The sequence below is a fragment of the Poecilia latipinna genome, unplaced genomic scaffold, assembly GCF_001443285.1.
Source record: "Poecilia latipinna isolate Pla-1442-1.1 unplaced genomic scaffold, P_latipinna-1.0 Scaffold84, whole genome shotgun sequence".
Classification (NCBI taxonomy): Eukaryota; Metazoa; Chordata; class Actinopteri; order Cyprinodontiformes; family Poeciliidae; genus Poecilia; species Poecilia latipinna.
In genome coordinates, this window is record NW_015112700.1 from 130254 (window position 1) to 150696 (window position 20443).

A 20443-nucleotide genomic window follows, 5' to 3' on the forward strand; every position below is an offset into this window, starting at 1 on the left:
ATTTCCTGCCCAAAAATATCATCCTTGATTCAATAAAATCATAGATTATGTTTTTGAGACTTGTACAGAAACGCACCTTTGACATCCAGGTGAACCACCTTTTTGTGGTGCAGGTGCTCAAGAGCCCCCAGTGTCTGATGAAGGTAATGCAGGGCTAAATCTTCGGGGAGGCAGGTAATCTCCTTTAGAAGCTGGGCCAAGCAAGCTGGAAAAGTTTGGCAAGTCGTGTCCATCCTTTCTGACCAGAACAAAAGCACTTTTGAACAGATCGTAGTTCGGCTTACCTGGTTTTAGGTCCATGAAGAGCACGACGTTCAGCCCATCTCTCACCGCTCCAAACAGCTCCACAACTCGAGGAGAGTTGAGGGCGCTCCATGTCTTCACCTCCTCACTGCTGAAGTGACTCAGGGGAATCTGATTGGACCACAACATGGACAAGTTTCAGCTTTTTAGCCAACCCAAAAGACTTCGTGGAGTTTGACCCTCGGTCGATTTCTGTCCTGACCCTTTTGGCAGCGCATGTAAAGCCACTGCTTTTGTCCCGAACACAAAACACGTCGCCGTACGAGCCGTTCTGGATGTGATGAAGAACAAAGTACTCCTCTCCCTCTCTGTACTGAAAGCTGTTGGGGTGTAGGAGCTAAAAGAAGGAACATAACAGAAATGTTAAGTACCAAAACTCCAAGAGAACCATGCTCGATGCATGTAGTGCATATTTTGGATGGTCATTTTGAAAGGTAATGTAACAATAACTTGAAGGTTATTTTTCAAAACATATAGTTAATATAATTGAAACCTTCTCAGAAACTGTGTACAGAACGTATGTAATAAAAGTATCTATTTTCTGTCGGAGGTTCCTAAATAGTGTGAGTTCCTAATTCATTCTGTCTCCCTTCAGTCAAAAAGAAGCTAAACTAGAGGAAAGCTTTGGGCTTAAGCTTGTTAGATGCATCTTACAAGCCTCAGACACGATTGATCACTAACCAGTCAATTTATGGTTTTTCAAGGAAGATATGGATTTGATAAAAATCCCTTTTCTGACTCAAGGGGAACATCAATATAATATGTGGATGATTATGTAATGTGAGAAATTACAGTGTGTCTGGATATTGTTTTAAACAGAAAAGAGATTGTTCATAAAAAATAAAACTTTTCTTAAAGAAAAAGTGTCCTGTCTTTTCGAAAACACATATAATCATTACTTCTGTTTTTGGTGGCATTTGTGTTATGAATTGATGACTGGGTTTGGGATTCCAAATAAAAAATGTCCTTACTTGTTGTCAGTGTTCTTCTGTGCTCAATGCTTTTTTTTTTTTTTTTTTTTTTAGCTCACTTCTTTTTCTCATGTTTATATTTTGTTTTGTACATATTTCTATGCAATGTTGGACATTGAAGTAAATCTAACTGCCATGAAATGCAAGCCCCAACAAAAACTCTAAATATAATGTTTAAAAGGTTAAGCAACAATATGGCGATTCTTGAGTAACAAGGTTTTTTTTTAATTTTATTTTTTTAAACTGTGCAATTATTTTGTTCTACTACTAGTTTACAGTCATGTCAATACTGACACAATGAAAAAGAAACTAATAAATGTTTATCTTACATGATGGAATATAAGTCCTTCATTGGCAGGTTTGGTGGTTGTCCAGGTATCCAGAATCTGTTTTACTGAGTTGTTAATGAAAGCTGAAAGGAAGAGTTTTGGTATCTGCATCACTCTGCCTTTCAGCTCATCAAACTCCGAGTCACTGTCGTTAAACCCGAAAGTCGCCTGAGACGAGTCTGAAATTTCCTGCAAGCTTTCCAGAAACTCCGAGGAGTCGGAGTCCCAATTCGAGCGAAAACCAGAGACGTGCATCAAGTCAGAGGTCGGATCAGAAATGTTTGATTCTAATCCAGGCTGATCAGATTCACTGCAGCGAGATGAGTCTGACTCGCTCTCGTGACTGAAAGCAGATTCACAGTCCCAGTCCGAGCCGCCTCTGTCATCAGAGCCGGACAAGTCGTCCGTCTGTCCAGACATGCGGGAGTCCGGCAGGCGGCAGGAGTCGGTGAACTGAGGAGGTGGTGGTATGATCCCAGTCGTCTTCAGCCAATCGACCTCCTGCACCCACAAACCCTGGATGACCGGAGGCTCCCCTCCCTCCTCCTGCCTCTTCGGTCGGCTTCGAGTCTTCCTGCGCTGTTTCCTTTGGAGGTGTTGATGAAACACTTCATCCAAATCTTCATCTTCTGTGTCGGATATTAAGGCAGCATCCTCACTAAAAGATCTGAAGACAGGAGGGAACATTCATCACTTGTTTAAGATGAATTTTTTTGATTCTGTTCCAATATTACAGCATATTTTCGTCTGCAAATCAGGTTTTCCCTCTCTCTCTCTCTCTCTCTCTGGCACATTAAAGAGATTGGTGGCATTCAAATATCAAACAAAAACTTTAGAACATCTTGCAGATTTTTTTTATGTATTTTTTTTATGTAGACAATGACAGGCAGAAACTTTTCCAACTTGAAATAAATTAGACAATTCTAATATTTTTAAAAGAACAGTGAGATGGAAAATATCTGACAGTGACTTTGGCTTCAGCTTCAAACTCTGACTTATTCATCAATATCAGCTAATTAGGGTGTAGAATCACTTATGTTTATGAGCATCCTGACAAAGTATGTAACAGAAGGAGTCTGAGGCCTGATCTCCTGCTGCAACATGACTCATCCTCCACAAACAAACCTGTAGAAACACCTTCTTCATTTTCTGCATGAGATCATTCAGTTGTACCTAACTGTGATGTCATCAGTGGCGAACCTCAGAAACCTGGTGGGAGGTTTTTTTTCCCCCAGAGCAGGTCAGAGGGCGTGCATACCTGTGCTTCTGGAGGAGGTGAGATCGCGGGCAGGGATTCTGAGTGTTGGACGGGCTGAACTCTTGAAAGTCCTCTCCTAAAAACAGAAAACGATGTTTGGCTTTTTGCATGTTTATATAAGCTTATACGAGTCATTTCACCTCGTCGTAACTTAAAGCTTAATTGAAGCAAAACATTGGCAGCCGTGGGTGTCAGGCAAATTGCCAGCAGTTCTAGTTTTAGCTTTCTAGACTTTGCTTAGCTTTCTAGACTTTGACTAGGCCCCTCCAAAACTTTATCTTGTTTTCTTTAGTCTCACAGAGGTTGACTTCTTTGCGACCATTGTCCTGCTTTTTGAAACTGATGTAGGAGGTCATGGTACCAACAATTACTGCAAGTCATCTAGGTCCGGGAGCAGATGCAATAAGATGTACACGTTTCAAAATGTTCTACTTTTGTCTCGTCGGTCCACAGAATATTTTCCCCAAATGTCCCTTTGTGACCAAATGGATTTGTCATCTTAGAGAAATTTTGTTTGGCCTTCCATTCCAGGGAAGGTTCCCCACTATTCCATGTTTTCTCAACCAAAGTGCCTCAAAAGGACACAGAAAGCGACTCTGTCCAAATTGGTGTATATGAGTGACTTTTGTTGTCATCTATTCTTTAATTTCTTTCTGTTGGTGGATATTGTGTTGCTGTCTGATATTTGTCAACTGGCTTCATGTTGACATAAATGTTCCATCCGGGTGATTTCTTCATTTGACAGGTTTGGCAGTAATCAGTTCTGGGTGTGGCTTGTACAACAAAAAAAAAATAAATAAATAAATCAGAATTCATTCATTATTGAATAAATTGAGTAATATTCCACATAAGGTCAGGTTGGTTTGGATAGCTTTTATCACTTAAATAGTGCCACTAAGTGAAAACTGCTGTTTCTGTTAACCTTGTCTGAAATTAAAAATCTTTCTGACGATCTGAAGCATTTGTGTTTCTATGTTCTTACTCTCAGCTTGTGCCACTATGGACACACGAGGAATCCCCTCCAGGCCATTTGTTATCACGTGTTTGGCGGTGCCGTGCTGCATCACACGGGTCAGATGTGGACCAATGGCCTGAACCAGTGACTCCGCTTCTTCCTCACATCCTTGGCTGCTCTCTTCTTTGCCCAGAAAAGAGATCTCAGAGCCACCGGTAACAATGGTGAATGGCGTGTTGGAGTTCAACATCCGGGGAATGGCCATCTCTCTGTAACAGTCAGAGCGCATTTATGAAGTGAAAAAACTAGAGGAAATTGGAGAAATTGTTTTTTTATTTCTTTCATTAGATCAGACTAGACTAATATTAATATCTCTGCATTCAGATTTCAGATTTTAATCCCTAAATGCTGATGTCTAATCTCTTTTTCCCCCCTCTGGACATGAGGTTTAAAGTGTAAGAATGGCCTCGCTTCAGATGTACAGATAATCCAATATTAGATCAATCTGGCCAAAGAACATAATTCTAGAAGTCTTAAATCTGACCATTGTTTTTTTTGTTGTTCTATTTGCACACATTAAAGAAAAGTCAAACTTGCACCATCCCAGATTGGACAGACATACACTTTCATATTGACAGTTCTGACAGCTTGCTGTGTCCTATGATGACATCTTAGAGTTTTTGGAGATTTCTTTTTAACATCTTGCATCCTGATTTTAGGGCAAACTCTCTTGGATCCCCAGATCTGGGCATGGTGTCAGTTGTTTTCACACCTGTACATTTATTAAGCTTTTTATTCTTTTCTTCCCCCTTCCCTCCCCTTCCCCAATTGTATTTTACTTCAGTGGTTTTAGGTTGTGATATTTTTGAGAAAATTGAACGTTTTTGTAAAATGCTAAGTCCAAAAAAAGCGCCTGGTTACTGGGTCCAGTAGAGTTAAGGTCCTGTTTAATAAGCAAACATTTTTTTTCTGGTTTGACATTAAGGTTATTGAATTCCCACAATATCTCACCCCCTCATCATTTAGTCATAATAGAGACAGATTTGCAATTGGCCGGCGCTTTAATGTTGTGGTATGCGGGGCGTGAATGAACGGACACCAGTCAGATTGGGTATAAATAGCTCCGAAAGGCAGCTACATGCCTTCCACCGGGCCGTCCAGCTGTCAGAGTCTCTCTTCCTGAGCGCTCACCATGTCGACAGCAAACACAGACAGATCAAAACACACACACACACACACACACGCACGCACACACACCTACACACACACACTTCCCTCATAAAAGAGTGCTGATGCGGAGGGCACATGGGTGGCTGCAGTTTGATCAAATCAGAGTGTCAAACAGATGGAAATCAACAGGTGTGTGGCTTGACCTGACAATAAACTCCACAGCTGAGATAATACGGATTAAATAAATTCTCTAGGAAATACAAAGAACCGAAGCAGCTTCAAAAACATTTTGAACTCCGTTTGAAATGATTTTTAACTGATCTAAACAGAGAAATGTACATTACCTCAGAATAAAAGACAGGTTGTTGCAGATTTCAGGTCAAATCCAATGAGCCAAAAAGACTTCTCAGTCTAAGTTTGTCCTGTGTCAAGTATATAAGAGCTTCCTGAGAGTAACCTACCGGCTTTCTGCCCACGCAGGTCCTTCTGATTGGACCTTCATGTGTTTGACTTATGAGTACCCCCCCACCCCCCACACACACACACACACATATACTCACATTCACACACACACACACATATACACACATGCACACACACCCACACTCATATCAACACAGCAGTTTCCAAATGCTCTGGATTAAATCTGCGTATGCCCTCAGTGGCACTCGGAGCGTGCTTGATATGTTGTTTCTGTCAGAGGAGGAGAAATAGCTCAGATCATTCACTTGAAAACAAATCTAAACCTATTCTCACCTGATTTCACACCATTGTCATAAAAAAAAAACAAGCTAAACCCTTGTACCCTTAGTTTACTACTGAAATTGAGATATTCAACCTTATATTTGATTCATATTTCAGAACAAGTTTTAGAAAAACATTAATTCCGTTTTCTTCCATGATGAAGATTGGGAAAACATTATAAGATCTCCTTGTCTCTACGATTCAAAATCACATGCCTAAAAATCTCAGTTTGAAAAAGTCACAATTGGATACAAAACAAAAAGAAATGACAGAAAACGTCTTTCAATATTTCAAATTTTAATTATAGAAAAAAGTAATTTGACTGTTGGCTTTTATTTTAACGTAAAATATGTGTGACCACATTTTTTTGATATACATACATACATATATATATATATATATATATATATATATATATATATATATATATATATATATATATATATATGGGCTATATTTCTATAGCCCATGAGCACAATAGAAATATAAAGTTTAGGATAAATTGCAGTTGTAGCTGCAATTGTAAAAACCAACATGAAAACTAGAAACACACTGTCAAGGCATAAAAATAAGTCGGAACCATTACACTTTATTGTTGACGATCAAACTAGAGTTTTAAGACAAAGTGAAATTTTGCTTTTATTTGGGAATGGATTAATGATTTCCTATGTTACATCCCATAGCTTTCCCCAAAGTGAAAGCACTTCATGCATCCTGCTCAGCAACACACACCTGCTGCCGGGAACAGAGTGGACAGAATTCCAGTTGGAATTAGCAGAATTCCAGTGCAGGGTGGGCTTTTAGGTGGACGTTCCCTCTCCCTGGCAACATCTGAATGGGGTCTGCAGCAGAGGAGCAGCTGTGCAGACAATCTGCTCACACGTCAGCGGGTTTTTCCTCACTTTAGTTCCTTTACTGTTGGGGTGTCAGTTTAGCATAACTTAGTTAAAGAAAGACTCCCTATGTTTCTTTCGAGGTAACAATAAAAATATAAAATCTGAACCGGATCTTTATAATGCTCCTGAAAGGTAAAAGTTAATCTCAAGGCCCTTGCTCTGATCAAAAATGTATTTCCTCAGAAGTGCTCAGCCTTCCGAGGAACACAAATTAGAACCAGCTTTGATGTAGTCAAAAAAATAATAAATAAATCCAATCGTGCCCAAGTTTCAACCATCTGATCCAAACCTCAGAGAAAAGAAAATTCAAATCTCAGACTAGCTATAAATTCGAAACTACTAGAATAGCTCTGTAAATATACACGATGAAACTATTTTTTGTCTAATCTCTCACTAAGAAAAAAAAAAAAAAAGTTACATTATCAGACCAAACAAAGATGGATCTATTTGGCCACAATAATCAGAAATGCATTTATAATAGTCAAAGGGAGATTTTCAAACCCAGAAACACAGAACCAACTGCCAAGCACAGCAGTGGCAGCATCATGTTGTGAGGCTTTTTCTTTGCGTTCTGAATTTTCATCAAATCAACAGCTAGACAATCTAAACATGAACACTTGTTCAAGTAGGACAATAATTACAAACACACAACAAATGTGGTTTTTGAATGCATAAAGACGTCTGTATTAATTTCATCCTGAGATGAAAAATCAACTCGGTGGCTTCACAAGAGCAGGATTTGACTTTATTCAGAGCAGACTGTGTGTGCATTGTTTATCCCTTGAGCCGCCGTGTCAGTCTGTGACCACCAGGGGGCGCGGGATGACAAACAACCCTCGGCAATGCTTCCCTGGTGCTCTGACAGTAAAGTAGGACACAGACCCCGCAGCTGCGTGTCCACTCAGTTGCCTCCAGTTTACTGAGGTTGCCATAGTAACTTTCAAACGGCAAGCAGCTGAGTATCCAGCGGAAGGGAGGACAGCGGAAGAGTGGGCTGGCTGTGCTGTGACGACCTGGAGGATCACGTCACGGAATTTAATTATCACGTCCACCAGAATTAGATGAAGGGGCTTTTTACTTTAGAATATTCCCGAAAGGATTAAATCATGAACTTTGTAGCAAATGAAAGCTATAAATTCATAATAAAACAAAAAGGTTTCTCATGAAATCCAAAACACAAGACTTCCAAACACCATGTTTGATTTTTAAAAAATATACATTATTTCATTCAACACTATTTTTGTCTCATTTTCTTTATATTTTTCTGTATACAAGCCTGAATGAGACTAACAAAAAGCTGAAGACTGAGAATATATCGTTCCCATGCCAACCTTCACAAGATGCGATTCAGTCAGCAGGAATGGGTTAAAACTAAACCAAACTGCTGTCAGAGGTTTGAGAGCATGATTGAAAACATTTGATTGGATTCTTTTGAACTGGAAGAAACCAAAAAAAAAAAAAAAATTCCTTCCTCATTATTCTGACATTTAGCAAATAGTGTCCAAAACCAGGAAATGCTTATCCTCATCTATTGCTTGACAGAGAGAAATAAAGAAAGGTTGTGTCTTTGCAGTGTATGGCAACATGTGGTTAAAACTGTATGTGTAAGATCTCAAGTTTTCTTTCATTATTATTAAAGCAAAGTTCATAAAAATGAAGTGAGCAAAGTAACCCTCAATATTTTAAAATTCATGCTTAATTACATAATCATTTTTTAAAGCTCTACTTAAGAGTTACACATTTATACAGTTTTAAATTACTGATTGCATTTAAAACCAGAAAGGAGATATTTTTTATTAATAGACTCCACAACATCTCAAAAACCCACACACTATTAAATAAGGCACACCTTATTGTTTTATTTTCCTTTTACCAAGTTTAGAAAGAAAAAAAAAAAAGAAAAATTAAAACATCTACAGGCTGCATGAAACACAGAACCAATACATTAATTCAAATCTCTAGTATCACCCAAAAATCCCTTCACAGCTGAACATTTAGAAATTTAAAGGAAACTTATTAAAGTCTGTGCTTATTCATTCATTCGTGCAAAATCAGAAATTACAAATGGAACCATCTGATATATTTGCCACAGTCTTCAACTCATTTAAAGCAACTTTTTGGAGCCATTAACCAATCCGATGAAACATTTAAACCCACCAAAAAACAAAAAACAAACAAACAAAAAAAAAAAAACACCTAATATCAGCAGTGTTCAAACTAGACAGTCGGCAGAGCCAACAGGATGGACAGAGTCTGAACAGAAGCTGACGGCAGCTGTACAGTGAAACCTTCAGGACTACAGTTGGTGATCTAACCAGACTTGGTTTTGTGAACATCTGTTCCTCTTAGTGGATAAACAGAACTCCTTTGTCAGAAAAGATGCACAAGGCAAATTTTCTTAAACTAAGCTGACGCTTTAGACTTTTTGTAACTCAGATCCAAAGACAGAAATTTCTTTTCAGAAAAATAAGTCAGACATTTTACTTGATGTTTCTAGGCTGCCTTCTCTTTATTTGGAATACATGTCATTTTCACTCTAGCCTCTTGAATGCATGTGCAAATTTAAATGTTTGCTTTATTGGTTTACTTTTGTGAAATGTATGAAATATTTGTGTTTAATATCAATTGAACGTGAATTTCCTGCATTCCCACCTGTTGTAGATAAAAGTTTCTTCTACATCTGGAGTGATTTACAGAAATGGTGCAGAAGACGAACTAGATCCCCATTCAGTGTTGAAATGATAAGGATAAGTTTAAATGGAGAGACATAAAAAATGAAATGAACAGCCAACTCCACAAAAGCAAAACCTATTCCCAATCACTACACTTCAACAACAGCAACACAAAAGACTACAAAAAGAAAACAAAAATGCAATTAAGAGAAACCAAAAAGGACGCCGAGATAACTCCCACTTTGTCCACAGTAACTCAAGCAACGGATTTATGGAAAGCATTCGGGGCTGCAGATCATCTGCAACTCTGCCAGATTAAAGTCCACGACGGACCAAGTCTTTATGTCTGACCCCCAGCAACGAATCCCAGGTCAGCTGAGTTTGTGGAGTGCAACTTCTGGCCTTCAGGTCACATGAGTACCCAACGGGACAGCAGTGCTTCATGTCTGCGCAGCATTCACCCTGGAAGAAAAAAATAAACTTCATTACAAGCTGCATTTATCAGTTAATCAAATTAGAGAGGGCTGATTTTCATTCATGGTCGAGTGGCAGAGCATGATATTTGCTCATATTGGTGGCGAGTCTAAAATGCCAGTAAGATGTAAACATTAGAAGTGAACATTTCAAAATGAACATGCATAGCTGACCGCTCACAGGAGAGATTGTGAGGACATTCAGAGGGAGTTTCTGGTATGCCAAGAAATTGCCAGGAAGCTCGTGGAGTTAATATTTGTTTTGACAAAACATGTCAGAAAACATATCCAACAATTAGTTTTGGTTCAACAACAGTTTGTTACGATGTATGACAGGGCTTCCTGCACGGTCCACTTCATTTTACCGTATGTGTGTACAGACTTGGTAAAGTTATCAACCAGAACAGGATAAATGACATTAAATTCTGGATTAATTAGGATTGATGAATAAATATTAGGCACTTAGTTGGGGATATCTCTAGTGACCTTCTGTTTTTAAAGACTAAACCTTGAAACAGAGATTTTAAAAACGCAGATTAAGTGGACAAACCTACAGACATATGAACAGCCTGACGGATGGCTGGATCTTTCTCTTTTCATACAAACTGTGTCAAGACACTGAGACACCATGAACATACCTTGGCAAAGGGACAGCAGCTCCACTCTGTAGCTGAAATCTTACAGCAGGTGGAGTTTGCGGGGCAGAGAAACACTCCTGTGCTATCACATTGTACGTTTGTTTCCTCCACTGCCTCTCTCAGAGCAGACTGTTCTTTACTCAGGAGGGCGGTGGTGAGCTGCAGATTGTAGCCTTTCTTCTCACACGTTTTAGTCTGCATGTTGCATGTGTAGCCCTGAGGACAGCAGTGCTCGTGGTCAGGGCAGCAAACCGCCTTGAAAAGAAGGAGGAACATGCCACGGGTTAGACCTCAACACAGCTAAACAAGGTCTTCATCTTTATCAGGGCTGGCGCCAAGTCAGAAGCGCTCGGACCTTCAGCAACGGGCAGCAGCCCCACTCGCCGCTCGGAAGTTTGCAGCAGGTCGTTCCCGTGGCGCAGCTGCTCGTGTTGTCGCATTTAACGTCGGTCAACGCGCTCGGCTCGGCCAGAGCGCCCAGTTTGGTGGACCAGGGGATCCGACGAGGGCCGCTGGAGCACGAGGACCGGTGGGGGTCGCAGGTGTGTCCACTGGGGCAGCAGTGGATTCCATCTTTACAACACACTGCCTGGAGAACGACAGCTTTCATTCGGCGTCCTGATCACGCGCTCTGTATGAAACAAGCGGACTCCTACCTCCGGCAGAGGGCAGCAGCCCCATTTGTGGGTCCTCTCCATGAAGCAGCAGGTCGTGTCTTTCGGGCAGCTGGTCTGACGGTCACACATGATTTTCTCCTGCTGAACTCGACTGGTCAGAGCGGGAACTTTGGTCAGCAGGGGAAGCGGCAGAAAGACACCGGAGGAGTCGTCGCAAGTTTCAGCCTCCAAGTTGCAAACGGTGCCGTGAGGACAGCAGTGGACGTGGTCATCACAACAGACAGCCTGCAGGATATGTAAATTACAGTTTTTACATTTTGAACACCGAGCTGATTAAAAGCAAGGTGGTAAAGGATTTGAACGGTGTTGTAAATCAATTGTTAGATGATGAGTCTGCAGTCCAGCTTACCTTGGGTAGAGGACAGCAGGCCCATGCCCCACTCACTGTCTTGCAGCAGGTAGCATTTCCGGGACAGGACGTGGATTCGTCGCACTTGTCGTTTTCTGTCAGCAGAGGAAAGACGGGCGTATTGGAGAGCAGCGGCATCAGCGCTACGCCTGAGGGATGATCGCACGTAGAGGCCGCCAGGTTACAGACGGTGCCACTGGGACAGCAGTGCAGGTGGTCCTTGCAGCACACAGCCTGCCAAGAGGAGAGACAACGAGGCCATTACAGAAGAAAAAGGGAGCAAAGTGTGTGGCAATTTCATCAGGAAAGCTGGTTTAGAGAGTAACTGAGCAGCTGGAATGGAGGAACCACCTGACGAGCCGTCAGCCTGACCGTACCTGAGGTAAAGGACAACAGGCCCACTTTCCTGTTGGCGATTTGCAGCAGGTGTTTCCATCAGCGCAGGCCACAGAGGCATTACAGGGAACAGCATGGACTGAGAGACAAAACAGAAACTTTACATTAAAGCAAGTACGTAAACTTTATTCCAGCAGTTTAAACTCCTAAAACACAGACGGATTTAAAACGTTTTAGAATAAATCGGTTTGTTTTTCTATTTTACACCTTTTTCTCAAACACTCAAATGTATGCAGACCCCTAAAGAACGAAGGTTTATGAGTCACAAAAGTAGAGATTCAGTAATGTGCCAGCTTCACAGCTCCACACATTTTGTTTTTATTTTGAGAAAAACATGAGGTTTGGCAGCTTTTTTCCCCACATTTGTCACATTTTTTTCCACATTTGGCAGCTGTTTTCCACATTTGTCCACATAAAATCATCCCCTCCAAGAGGTGAGGGGTAGTTTATGAGGTGGGTGTAAGGATTGTCTTTGTGGTCCATCCGGGAATAGAGATATGATCAGACTTTGGGTGGGTCTTTTCCTTGCTGTGACTATATAACGATGTGATGCGTGTCGTTCATGGCTCGTCTCCTGACTGCGTTCAGTGAGACGGGTCTTCAAACGCTTTTGCCTTCGAATAAACCAACTTAAAGACAAAGATGAATCTTTCTCTTATTATTGAAAGCTTCTCATTCTTTGATAAATGAAATTTCCATAACAAGGCGCACTGTCCTGCATGTTGTATGTTTTGCCGCTTCAGGAAACTTGATTCGAACTTTTTCTAATCAGCTAAAGCCAGATAATTAGCCATCGATTGAAGTTAATGAGTGAAAATTAATCATGTTTAAGTAGATAAACGTTATTATCAAAGTTGTAATCAACAAGCAAGTTTGGGAACTCCACAGGCCTACTTTGGCGAGTTATCCATCCCGTGAGCTTATCTGCCCATTGATTAATATGCATTAATATAGCAAACCTGACATTCAGTTTCAGTCTCCTGTCACTATAACCTCTTTACTGACCTTTGCTCTGCACTGGGCCCTGGTTCGTCATGGTCGGGAGCTTCTTAATGGGCAGGGGAGCGTCGTCTTGGAAGGACACACAGGTGCTGTGTTTCAGGTCGCATTTTGTCCCTGAAGGGCAGCAGTGGATGTGGTCGGAACAACAGACAGCCTGCGAGACAACAGGAAGCAGTCTTAGCACTCATCTCTTCAGCTACAAAATTAATTTAATACAAAACAGAACACAAAAAATTCTATTCTTTGATTCTGGTATTTCTTCTGTTTCCTAGGGGTTCAATAAAACATCTTGTGATGGATGAATAAATGATGCATGTAGCAGACGTGTGCCATTTATATTTAAAAGAGCAGTAGCACAGATAACTTAGACATACTTGTTTGAAATCTGGTAGTTTTAACCCACGGTTACACAAATTATATCAAACTATATTTAAGATCAATGTTGAGGGCTAATCCTCAATATCTTAAAGTCCAGGCTGATTCCTGGCAATTAGTTTTATTCTACTTCCTTTAGTTTTGCTTCACCATCAGTGTAACGATGAAGTGCTTTTTCTGATTTAAAAATTTGATGTATAAATAAATGTAACATAACATAAACCCCATTTGCCGGTAACATTAAACTGTACTCAGTGTAGTTATTGTCATTTCTTGTTTCCTCGGTACCACCTATTTAAAAGGTGTTTTACTGAAACATAAAACAAAATCAGGTTCCTTCATGTTCGAGTGTGACGCTTACGTCAGGCATAGGACAGCAGCCGAACGATCCGTTGGTCATCTGGCAACACGTCGTCCCATCAGGACAGACCGTTTTCTTATCTGGACACTCGACTTAAAAAAAAAAAAAAAAAAAAAAAAAAAAAAAAAAAAAAAAAAAGGTCACAGATCAAAATCTTCACTAAGAATTTTCTCTCCTTTAAAGCTCTAAGTTTATTAGTGCTGCAAAAATAAATCTGAATCAGTGTTTGTTTTTATTTCACAGTAAAGATGGCTTACCGTCGCGGGATGCAGCAGGAATCCTCCTCGTCAGCGGCACTTCGATCCCTCCAGACTTACAGACTCCATGTGTTAGGTCACATGTTGTGTTGCTTGGACAACAATGAAGATGATCATTGCAACACGTGGCCTTCATATGATGAAAACGTATAAAAAAAACAAAAAAAGAATGTTAAAGACAAGGCTGAATTAGAACAAAAGAACACAGTGTGCAGAGACCAAATGACTCGGCCTGCAGCGGTGAATGCTTCAGAAGGTTTCTAATCATCTACAAACAATTGCACAACAACTTGCACTTGTTAAACAAAATATCACTTTTTATGAAGAGATTATATCCAAGTCACTGTTACAGTCTGCATACGTTCTCTGTTCAAACACAGGTATAAGCCAAGGCTGGTTGTAGCTCAATTTGATTATGAACATAATTATAGAGGCTCAGTATGCCGGTTATTTTGCTGCAGCTCTGTGACCTGCTGTGAAAGTAAAGCAATACATCTAATTAATGCACTTTTCAGGCTCATCAGTCCAGATTCTCTCAATGGTGGCCTTAAAATCTTGTTTCAAATAACAGCCCGTTTGACAGAGCATTTAAACCAAGAAAATGGACGCATTTTCATCAGAAAAATATACACTGCAGGTGAGGCATTAAGAATGACACCAGGAAGTAGTGAATAAAAGTCATAGGGGAGAAAAGACACAAGAGGACATCGGAGGAATTTAAGACACCAGAAAATAAAGAATGAGGAAACGGAAAAGAGGACACATGCAAAGGAAAAAAAAGAAGAAAAAGTTTAAGCATTTAGACGGGACACAAATGAGGAAGGACAGAAGAAAGTCAACAAGGTAAGACCAAAAGAGCAGCATAAAAAGGAGAGAAAGACATCCTTAGATGGAAGGAATGAACTAAAGACAAAGTAAAGCAGCAAGGCTACAAAGATAAAGAAAGGAAAGAAGGACAACAGAAAGGAGTAAGTGGAGGACACAAAAAAAAATACAAGGAAAGAAAGATTAGAAAACTGTCATTTTTAGATAAATTTGTAGCACGTAGATTATTGTTTAACCAGGTGGTAACATGGTTCCTTCAACTTGTACTCATAAAGTTACAGTTTACGGTGGCCTGGAAGGGTTTTGATAGGAAACCTCAATCGTATCAATTTTTGTCAAATTCTCAATAAGTATATTTTTCTAAATGTTTAAAATCTCTGTCCTTAAAAGGGGTTGCATAGCACAGGAGGTACCGAATGGTTTGGAGGAGCCGCTGTCTGAACACATCAAAAGGCGAGCTATGTGCGTTTCGTGACTGATATTCCACTTAGACGTGGTCAGACTGTGGTCTGTTGTTGTGGTAAGTTCTGCAACAGCCTGCTAGTGAATATCAGGAAATGTCCAGCTTTTATTCGTTTTTAAAGCAGTCAAAGGGATTGCTTGTATCCACCCAAATTTATCAGTACTTTGAGTCAGTGAAACTGACTCAAAGTAGCATCATGTATATGGTGTGTGTGCGTGCATATATGATTTTATGGGAGGCTGGGTTACAACATAAAATTGTGATTTATTTTATATGAAATGTTGGTTCAAAATGTTTCCCTCCTCCCCCTATTTTCCTGTCTTGTTTGTTTTTAACCTTAATGACTGTCGGTAATTCAGTCCGTACCATCTGTCAGGGGGACAAACACTGGAGATCTAATTGTGTAAATTTGCATTTGTGTTGTTCAAAATATTTATGAATACACAATGTTCCTCTTAAGCAAATAAATAAAAATGCAGTAAAGAATGGAAGAAAAAAAAAAATCCCACAATGAACCAGATTTTGAAAAAACTGCAGTCAAACTCAATAATTTCCCACAATGAGTAGCAAACCTTGTTTGACATTTTTTATTGTTAAAATTAAAAAACAAACACACTAGGAGTTGAGTGAAGTGAAATACAAAATGAACATCTGCTGAATGCAGAACTTCTACTTAATTTGCAGAATACTGTTGCTTCTTGTCATTTTGGTCCCTACACTTGGGGTCCAACAAGCCAATATTAACTGGTTAATTAACTAGCCTGCATGTGACTGTACTAGATGTACTCGCAGTAAGATTAACAGCCCTTTTTAACAAGTCCACACCATGATAGCTGTCTTTGTTAGACTGCCTAATTAATAATAAGAAGCCATACTAAAAACTTTACCAGGTTCCGATTAATATATATTTGAACCTGTATATTTCTGACTGGACTGAAAAAAAAAAAAAGAGTTAAAGCCCAAAATTAACATTTTTGCAGATGATTAATAAATAGAAGCTTCTGACGCCATGATTTAAATCATGAGTTTCATTACTGGCAAATAGTTTTAAAGCATACCTCTTTGTAAGGGCAGCAGCCGTATTGTCCGCTGGCCTGGACGCAGCATGTATAACCATCTGGGCAGCTGCTTTCCCCATCAGGACAAATCACTGAACCAGCCACAGAAACTATAAAGGGATAAAGATCAGAGAATCAAACATGTTTTATCCCACCGCCCCCAATTAAAACTTCCTGGGTATTATTACTAATATGAATTTGCTGCTCTGGTTTAAAGCCATGACTGAAGCCGTTTGTTTACAAGAGAAATTCCCAACCTGGCCTATCCTTCGATCTTTTCGCTGGTAGTTTTTCCAGCATCGGGAACGACTCAAGTGATGGAGAAACACACTTTAAGTGGACGAGATCGCATTTTGATCCTCCAGGGCAACAGTGGCGTTTATCCTCACAACAAACCGCCTGCAAAGATAAGAAAAAGCGTCCTGAGAATGACGAAGACTGTGGTTCAGTTGAGGTTTAGTCCTGAATAATCAAAAACAACAAATATGCAAAAAAAAAAAATACACATTTGAATATACATTTCTGCTTGAAAACTTTGTAGATTAATGCCTTATAATAACTATGCGACACTGTGTTTGCAATACATTACCGATCCTAGTGGAAGTTCAAGCATCAAAATAATGAGCCTCACTGACAAAAGTCAGGTCAAACCAGATCACCTTCCTTGTAATGTTTCAGGTTTAGGAGTGGAATATAATAGCAACATGCCTCTTACAGACATGCACTGTCTCTACCTTAGGTAACGGACAGCAACCCCAAGAAGAATCATAAAGCTGGCAGCAGGTGGTGTCATCAGGACACTCCGACTCATGGTCCGGACACATGACTGCCTTCACTCCGCTGACGAGCTGGAACCATCAATATCACGTCAACCTCAGAAATATGATAACCGACATCACTTTTTACACAGTAAGAGCAACATTGAGCAGAATAATGTAGCTCAGTGTTCTGTTGCTTAAACACCAATATTGGGCTAATAAAGATGCAATAGCGCAGGGGTGGCCAAGTCCAGTCCTCGAGAGCCACCATCCTGCAAGTTTCAGATGCATCCCTGCTTCAACACACCTGAATCAAATGACTGGCTCGTTATCAGGCCTCTGTAGAGCTGATCCCGGTCTGTTGGAGTAAGGATACTTCTAAAACTTGCAGGATGGTGGCTCTTGAGGACTGGACTTGGCCACCCCTGCAATAGCGGAATAGACTAACCAAACAAAATAGGCCTGATAAATTTTGCTGGACGATAAATTGTCACAGAAATTATTGCAAGAAACAATAATGTTCTGAGACCATTTTTATGCAATATAATCAAGGTTTCGCCCAGGAAACTTGCTAAGTCCAGTGGTTGGGCGCTCGAGCAGTCATTCATCTTTTTGAGTTAAAGATGTTTAAAGTTGATGGGAAATTTGAAAATATCACTTGATAATTATGTGTTGTTGAAAGATTGGAAGATTAATATCTGAACAAATATTTAAGGAAAAAACAAAAACAAAACAAACTTCAATACTTGTCACTTAAAGTGACAAGTATTTAGTGGCCCGCCAGGCTCATCATACACCGAGGGAAACCGTGTATAATGATAATGGCATATTAATGAAAGTTTGCCTTCTCAACATCCAAACTTTAATTTTTATAAATACTTAAACACTGGAAGATGTTTTAAATATCCAAATGAGATAAACAAAAACAATAAATGAAATGGAAATTAAAACCACACACCACCGAAACCACAAAGGAAACCGAGTATGTCTCTGTAAACAAAGCTGTCATTCAAAAAATACTGAACAGAATGGAAATTATTGAGCTAATTTAAACTTATGATGGGATTAATTTACTTATAGCTTATTGCAACAGGCAATTAGGTTGCCAAAAGAATTAAGTTCTCCACCTAAGGTCTCAAGGATGAGGTCAAAAACAACTGGTGACATCTTTTAACAATTATTTAAAAAAAACAAAACAAACAAACAAAAGAAAAACAATATAGAAGGTCAGATAGGACATAGAGTGTGAGAAGTACAACTTTATGTTACCTGAGAGGCAGATGATCTCTGCTTACTGGGAAGTCGCTTCACCATCGGAAGTGAAACTGTTTTATTAATACATTTCTGATGGACCAGATCGCACACTGTCCCCTGGTAGCAGCAGTGGAGGTGGTCTGAACAACACTCCGCCTGGGTGTGGAATCAAGACAGAAGAAAAAACAGTTGACATTACAGCAGAGGATATACTTTGTGCATCAAAAGAAAGAGTTTGTTACAGAAATAAAACTAGAAAAAGGCAAACAGAACTTTCTTAATATAGACAAAAGATGCAGCTTATGCTTTGGCTTGAAGAAACTGACAAATGAGTAGCTCACATGTGGCAGCGGACAACAGCTATAGCCTCCCTGAGTGTTCTTGCAGCAGGTGTCTTCATCTCCACACATGCTCCCATTAGGGCAGATCAGTGCTGCACTCAGGCCCAGAAAAGCTAGAAACAAGACTCCCATTTGAAGAGCCTGAACACAATGAGAGGAAATCATGGCGCTGAGCAACGCAATGTGTGATAAAGCATGCCCTTATACAAGACCGGCACCCTCATCGTCTCGGTGTAAAAGAACCAACTACGTGCAGCAGCTTTGCAAACATTCCACTTGATAACGTGGATTGCAAAACTGAAGAAACTCAGACTTCCCGCAAAGCTACGCCCCGCACAAAATATCTAGAATTTGATAAGATGTTAAGAGATCACATTAAAGTCACATTTTTCGTTTTTATTTCACAAGTTAACTGGTAAAGTGATTCATTTGCTGTTCTCATCTAAAGGGATGCAGCTGTTAGACTCTATAATATACTACAAAGTTTCCAGTTTTGTTTCTCACACATTTCCAAGTGAAAAAGGTCATTGCTTAGTGAATTATCTGACTGGTCTTAGAATAAATATCCATCTACATCGTTTACTTCAGGTGTAAAAGGTTTTACATTTTGATTGCAGAGATGTAATTCTGTATGCATCTTTAAAACTTATTGCAAAATCTAAAAAGTATAAACACTTTACATTCACTATACGTTTTTTGATTTTAGTTTTCTTATTTTTGTGGAAACTGGTAGTTATTTTTTTGTTGTAAGTTTTTTTTTATTTTCTAAACGTGTCTTTCACTTTGCAGATACGGGGATGTCCCCCACTGAGGGACAAACAAGGGACTATCCAGATCTATCTGCATTTGCTTGTAGCTGCTTAAAGAAATGGTTTCAAACAAAATTACTAGCCCAATGTCACAATTTACAGTCAACTGAGAAATAAAGACAGGCTGCAGGTTCTGTTTCTACTTTACCATTGTGAATAGATGGCTTTAGAGAGGCAAAAACAGTTCTGCTGTTATTAACAGAGCTCTGGATGCTGCTGCATACTCCTCTCAAAACCTGAGAAAAAAACCCATAAGCAAACAAAGACAATAAATTAAATGACGGTTAAAATTCCCCGTTCATGAGCTAGACTTGTTTTTAAAAGCTGTACACATACTCTCTCGAAATACTGAACCGGAAAAGAGTGACTTAGCTACTGCAATACAAATTAATCTATTTAGCTCAGCGGGCTACGTGGTTAGCATGAACGCTAGCTGCCATGAATTACTTTCTTTGTTTCTCTGCGATAGAAAACAAACAAACATGGCAACTGTACCTCGCAGTTTTGTGAAGGCAGATGTAATAGGTAGAATGAGAAATGTCCTCTTTTCACCGCATCGCCACAAACACAAGACAAAAACAACCTGCTACAAATTTTGAAGGCATTTATCACATGATAAGCTCACACGTGACCTTCCATGTTGATCAGTTTTAAAGGAATAGTACCTTATTTTTACTTTACGCCTCAGATGACGGCATTTCATTAAAGTCTTTTCATTAGAGATAGGAACGTGTTTTAATTGTAAGGTTAAAACACTTACTTTTTTTTTTTTTTGCTCCATGAAAACACAGGATGTCTCAAGTTAAGCTATTTTGTTAAAGTGCATTACAACCTGCGATTTTGTTGTTTGGGACGGTTCTTCCTCATAGAGGACCTTTTTGGTACAGTACCTGATTTACCCGTTTCAACCAACATCTCCACAAAGTTTAATGCTTTTATTGTAGGATTCAAATTCACATTTGGACCCAAATTTGTACATTGCTGAGACATAAATCTTGTATCCTTATTGAATGGTACAGTGATTGAACTTTCCTAATGGATGTCATTGTCATTGTCTCAACAGATGCATGCCACATTGACATTTCTGGAACTCTATCAAAGAATAAGTC

At 39.6% G+C, this 20443-nt stretch overlaps 2 protein-coding genes across 3 annotated transcripts in view; both read right to left on the bottom strand.

Moving 5' to 3' along the window:
- LOC106938787 (mitogen-activated protein kinase kinase kinase 14) overlaps positions 1-5448 on the bottom strand; it is a 15223-nt gene extending 9775 nt beyond the window's left edge. For both annotated transcript variants that reach the window (XM_015020956.1, XM_015020948.1), the window contains exons 1-7: positions 5331-5448; positions 3844-4085; positions 2862-2937; positions 1604-2270; positions 506-640; positions 285-414; positions 77-205 (exon numbers count right to left, since the gene is read on the bottom strand). In XM_015020956.1, the coding sequence (XP_014876442.1) occupies positions 77-205; positions 285-414; positions 506-640; positions 1604-2270; positions 2862-2937; positions 3844-4081 (1375 nt within the window). In that variant the 5' untranslated portion in view covers positions 4082-4085; positions 5331-5448. The remainder of the gene's footprint in view (positions 1-76; positions 206-284; positions 415-505; positions 641-1603; positions 2271-2861; positions 2938-3843; positions 4086-5330) is intronic.
- Positions 5449-8406: 2958 nt separating this feature from the next.
- On the bottom strand, positions 8407-19968 carry grnb (granulin b). The gene is made up of 16 exons (XM_015021014.1): positions 19830-19968; positions 19483-19570; positions 18526-18666; positions 18200-18340; positions 16907-17020; positions 16430-16571; positions 16173-16282; positions 13827-13956; positions 13570-13661; positions 12837-12987; positions 11813-11910; positions 11436-11669; positions 11066-11311; positions 10765-10998; positions 10410-10664; positions 8407-9760 (listed from the first exon to the last, which is right to left on the bottom strand). Exons 2-16 carry the CDS (start codon positions 19483-19485, stop codon positions 9614-9616), a joined length of 2238 nt encoding a protein of 745 aa, XP_014876500.1. The 5' UTR covers positions 19486-19570; positions 19830-19968; the 3' UTR covers positions 8407-9613.
- Positions 19969-20443: the final 475 nt, after the last annotated feature.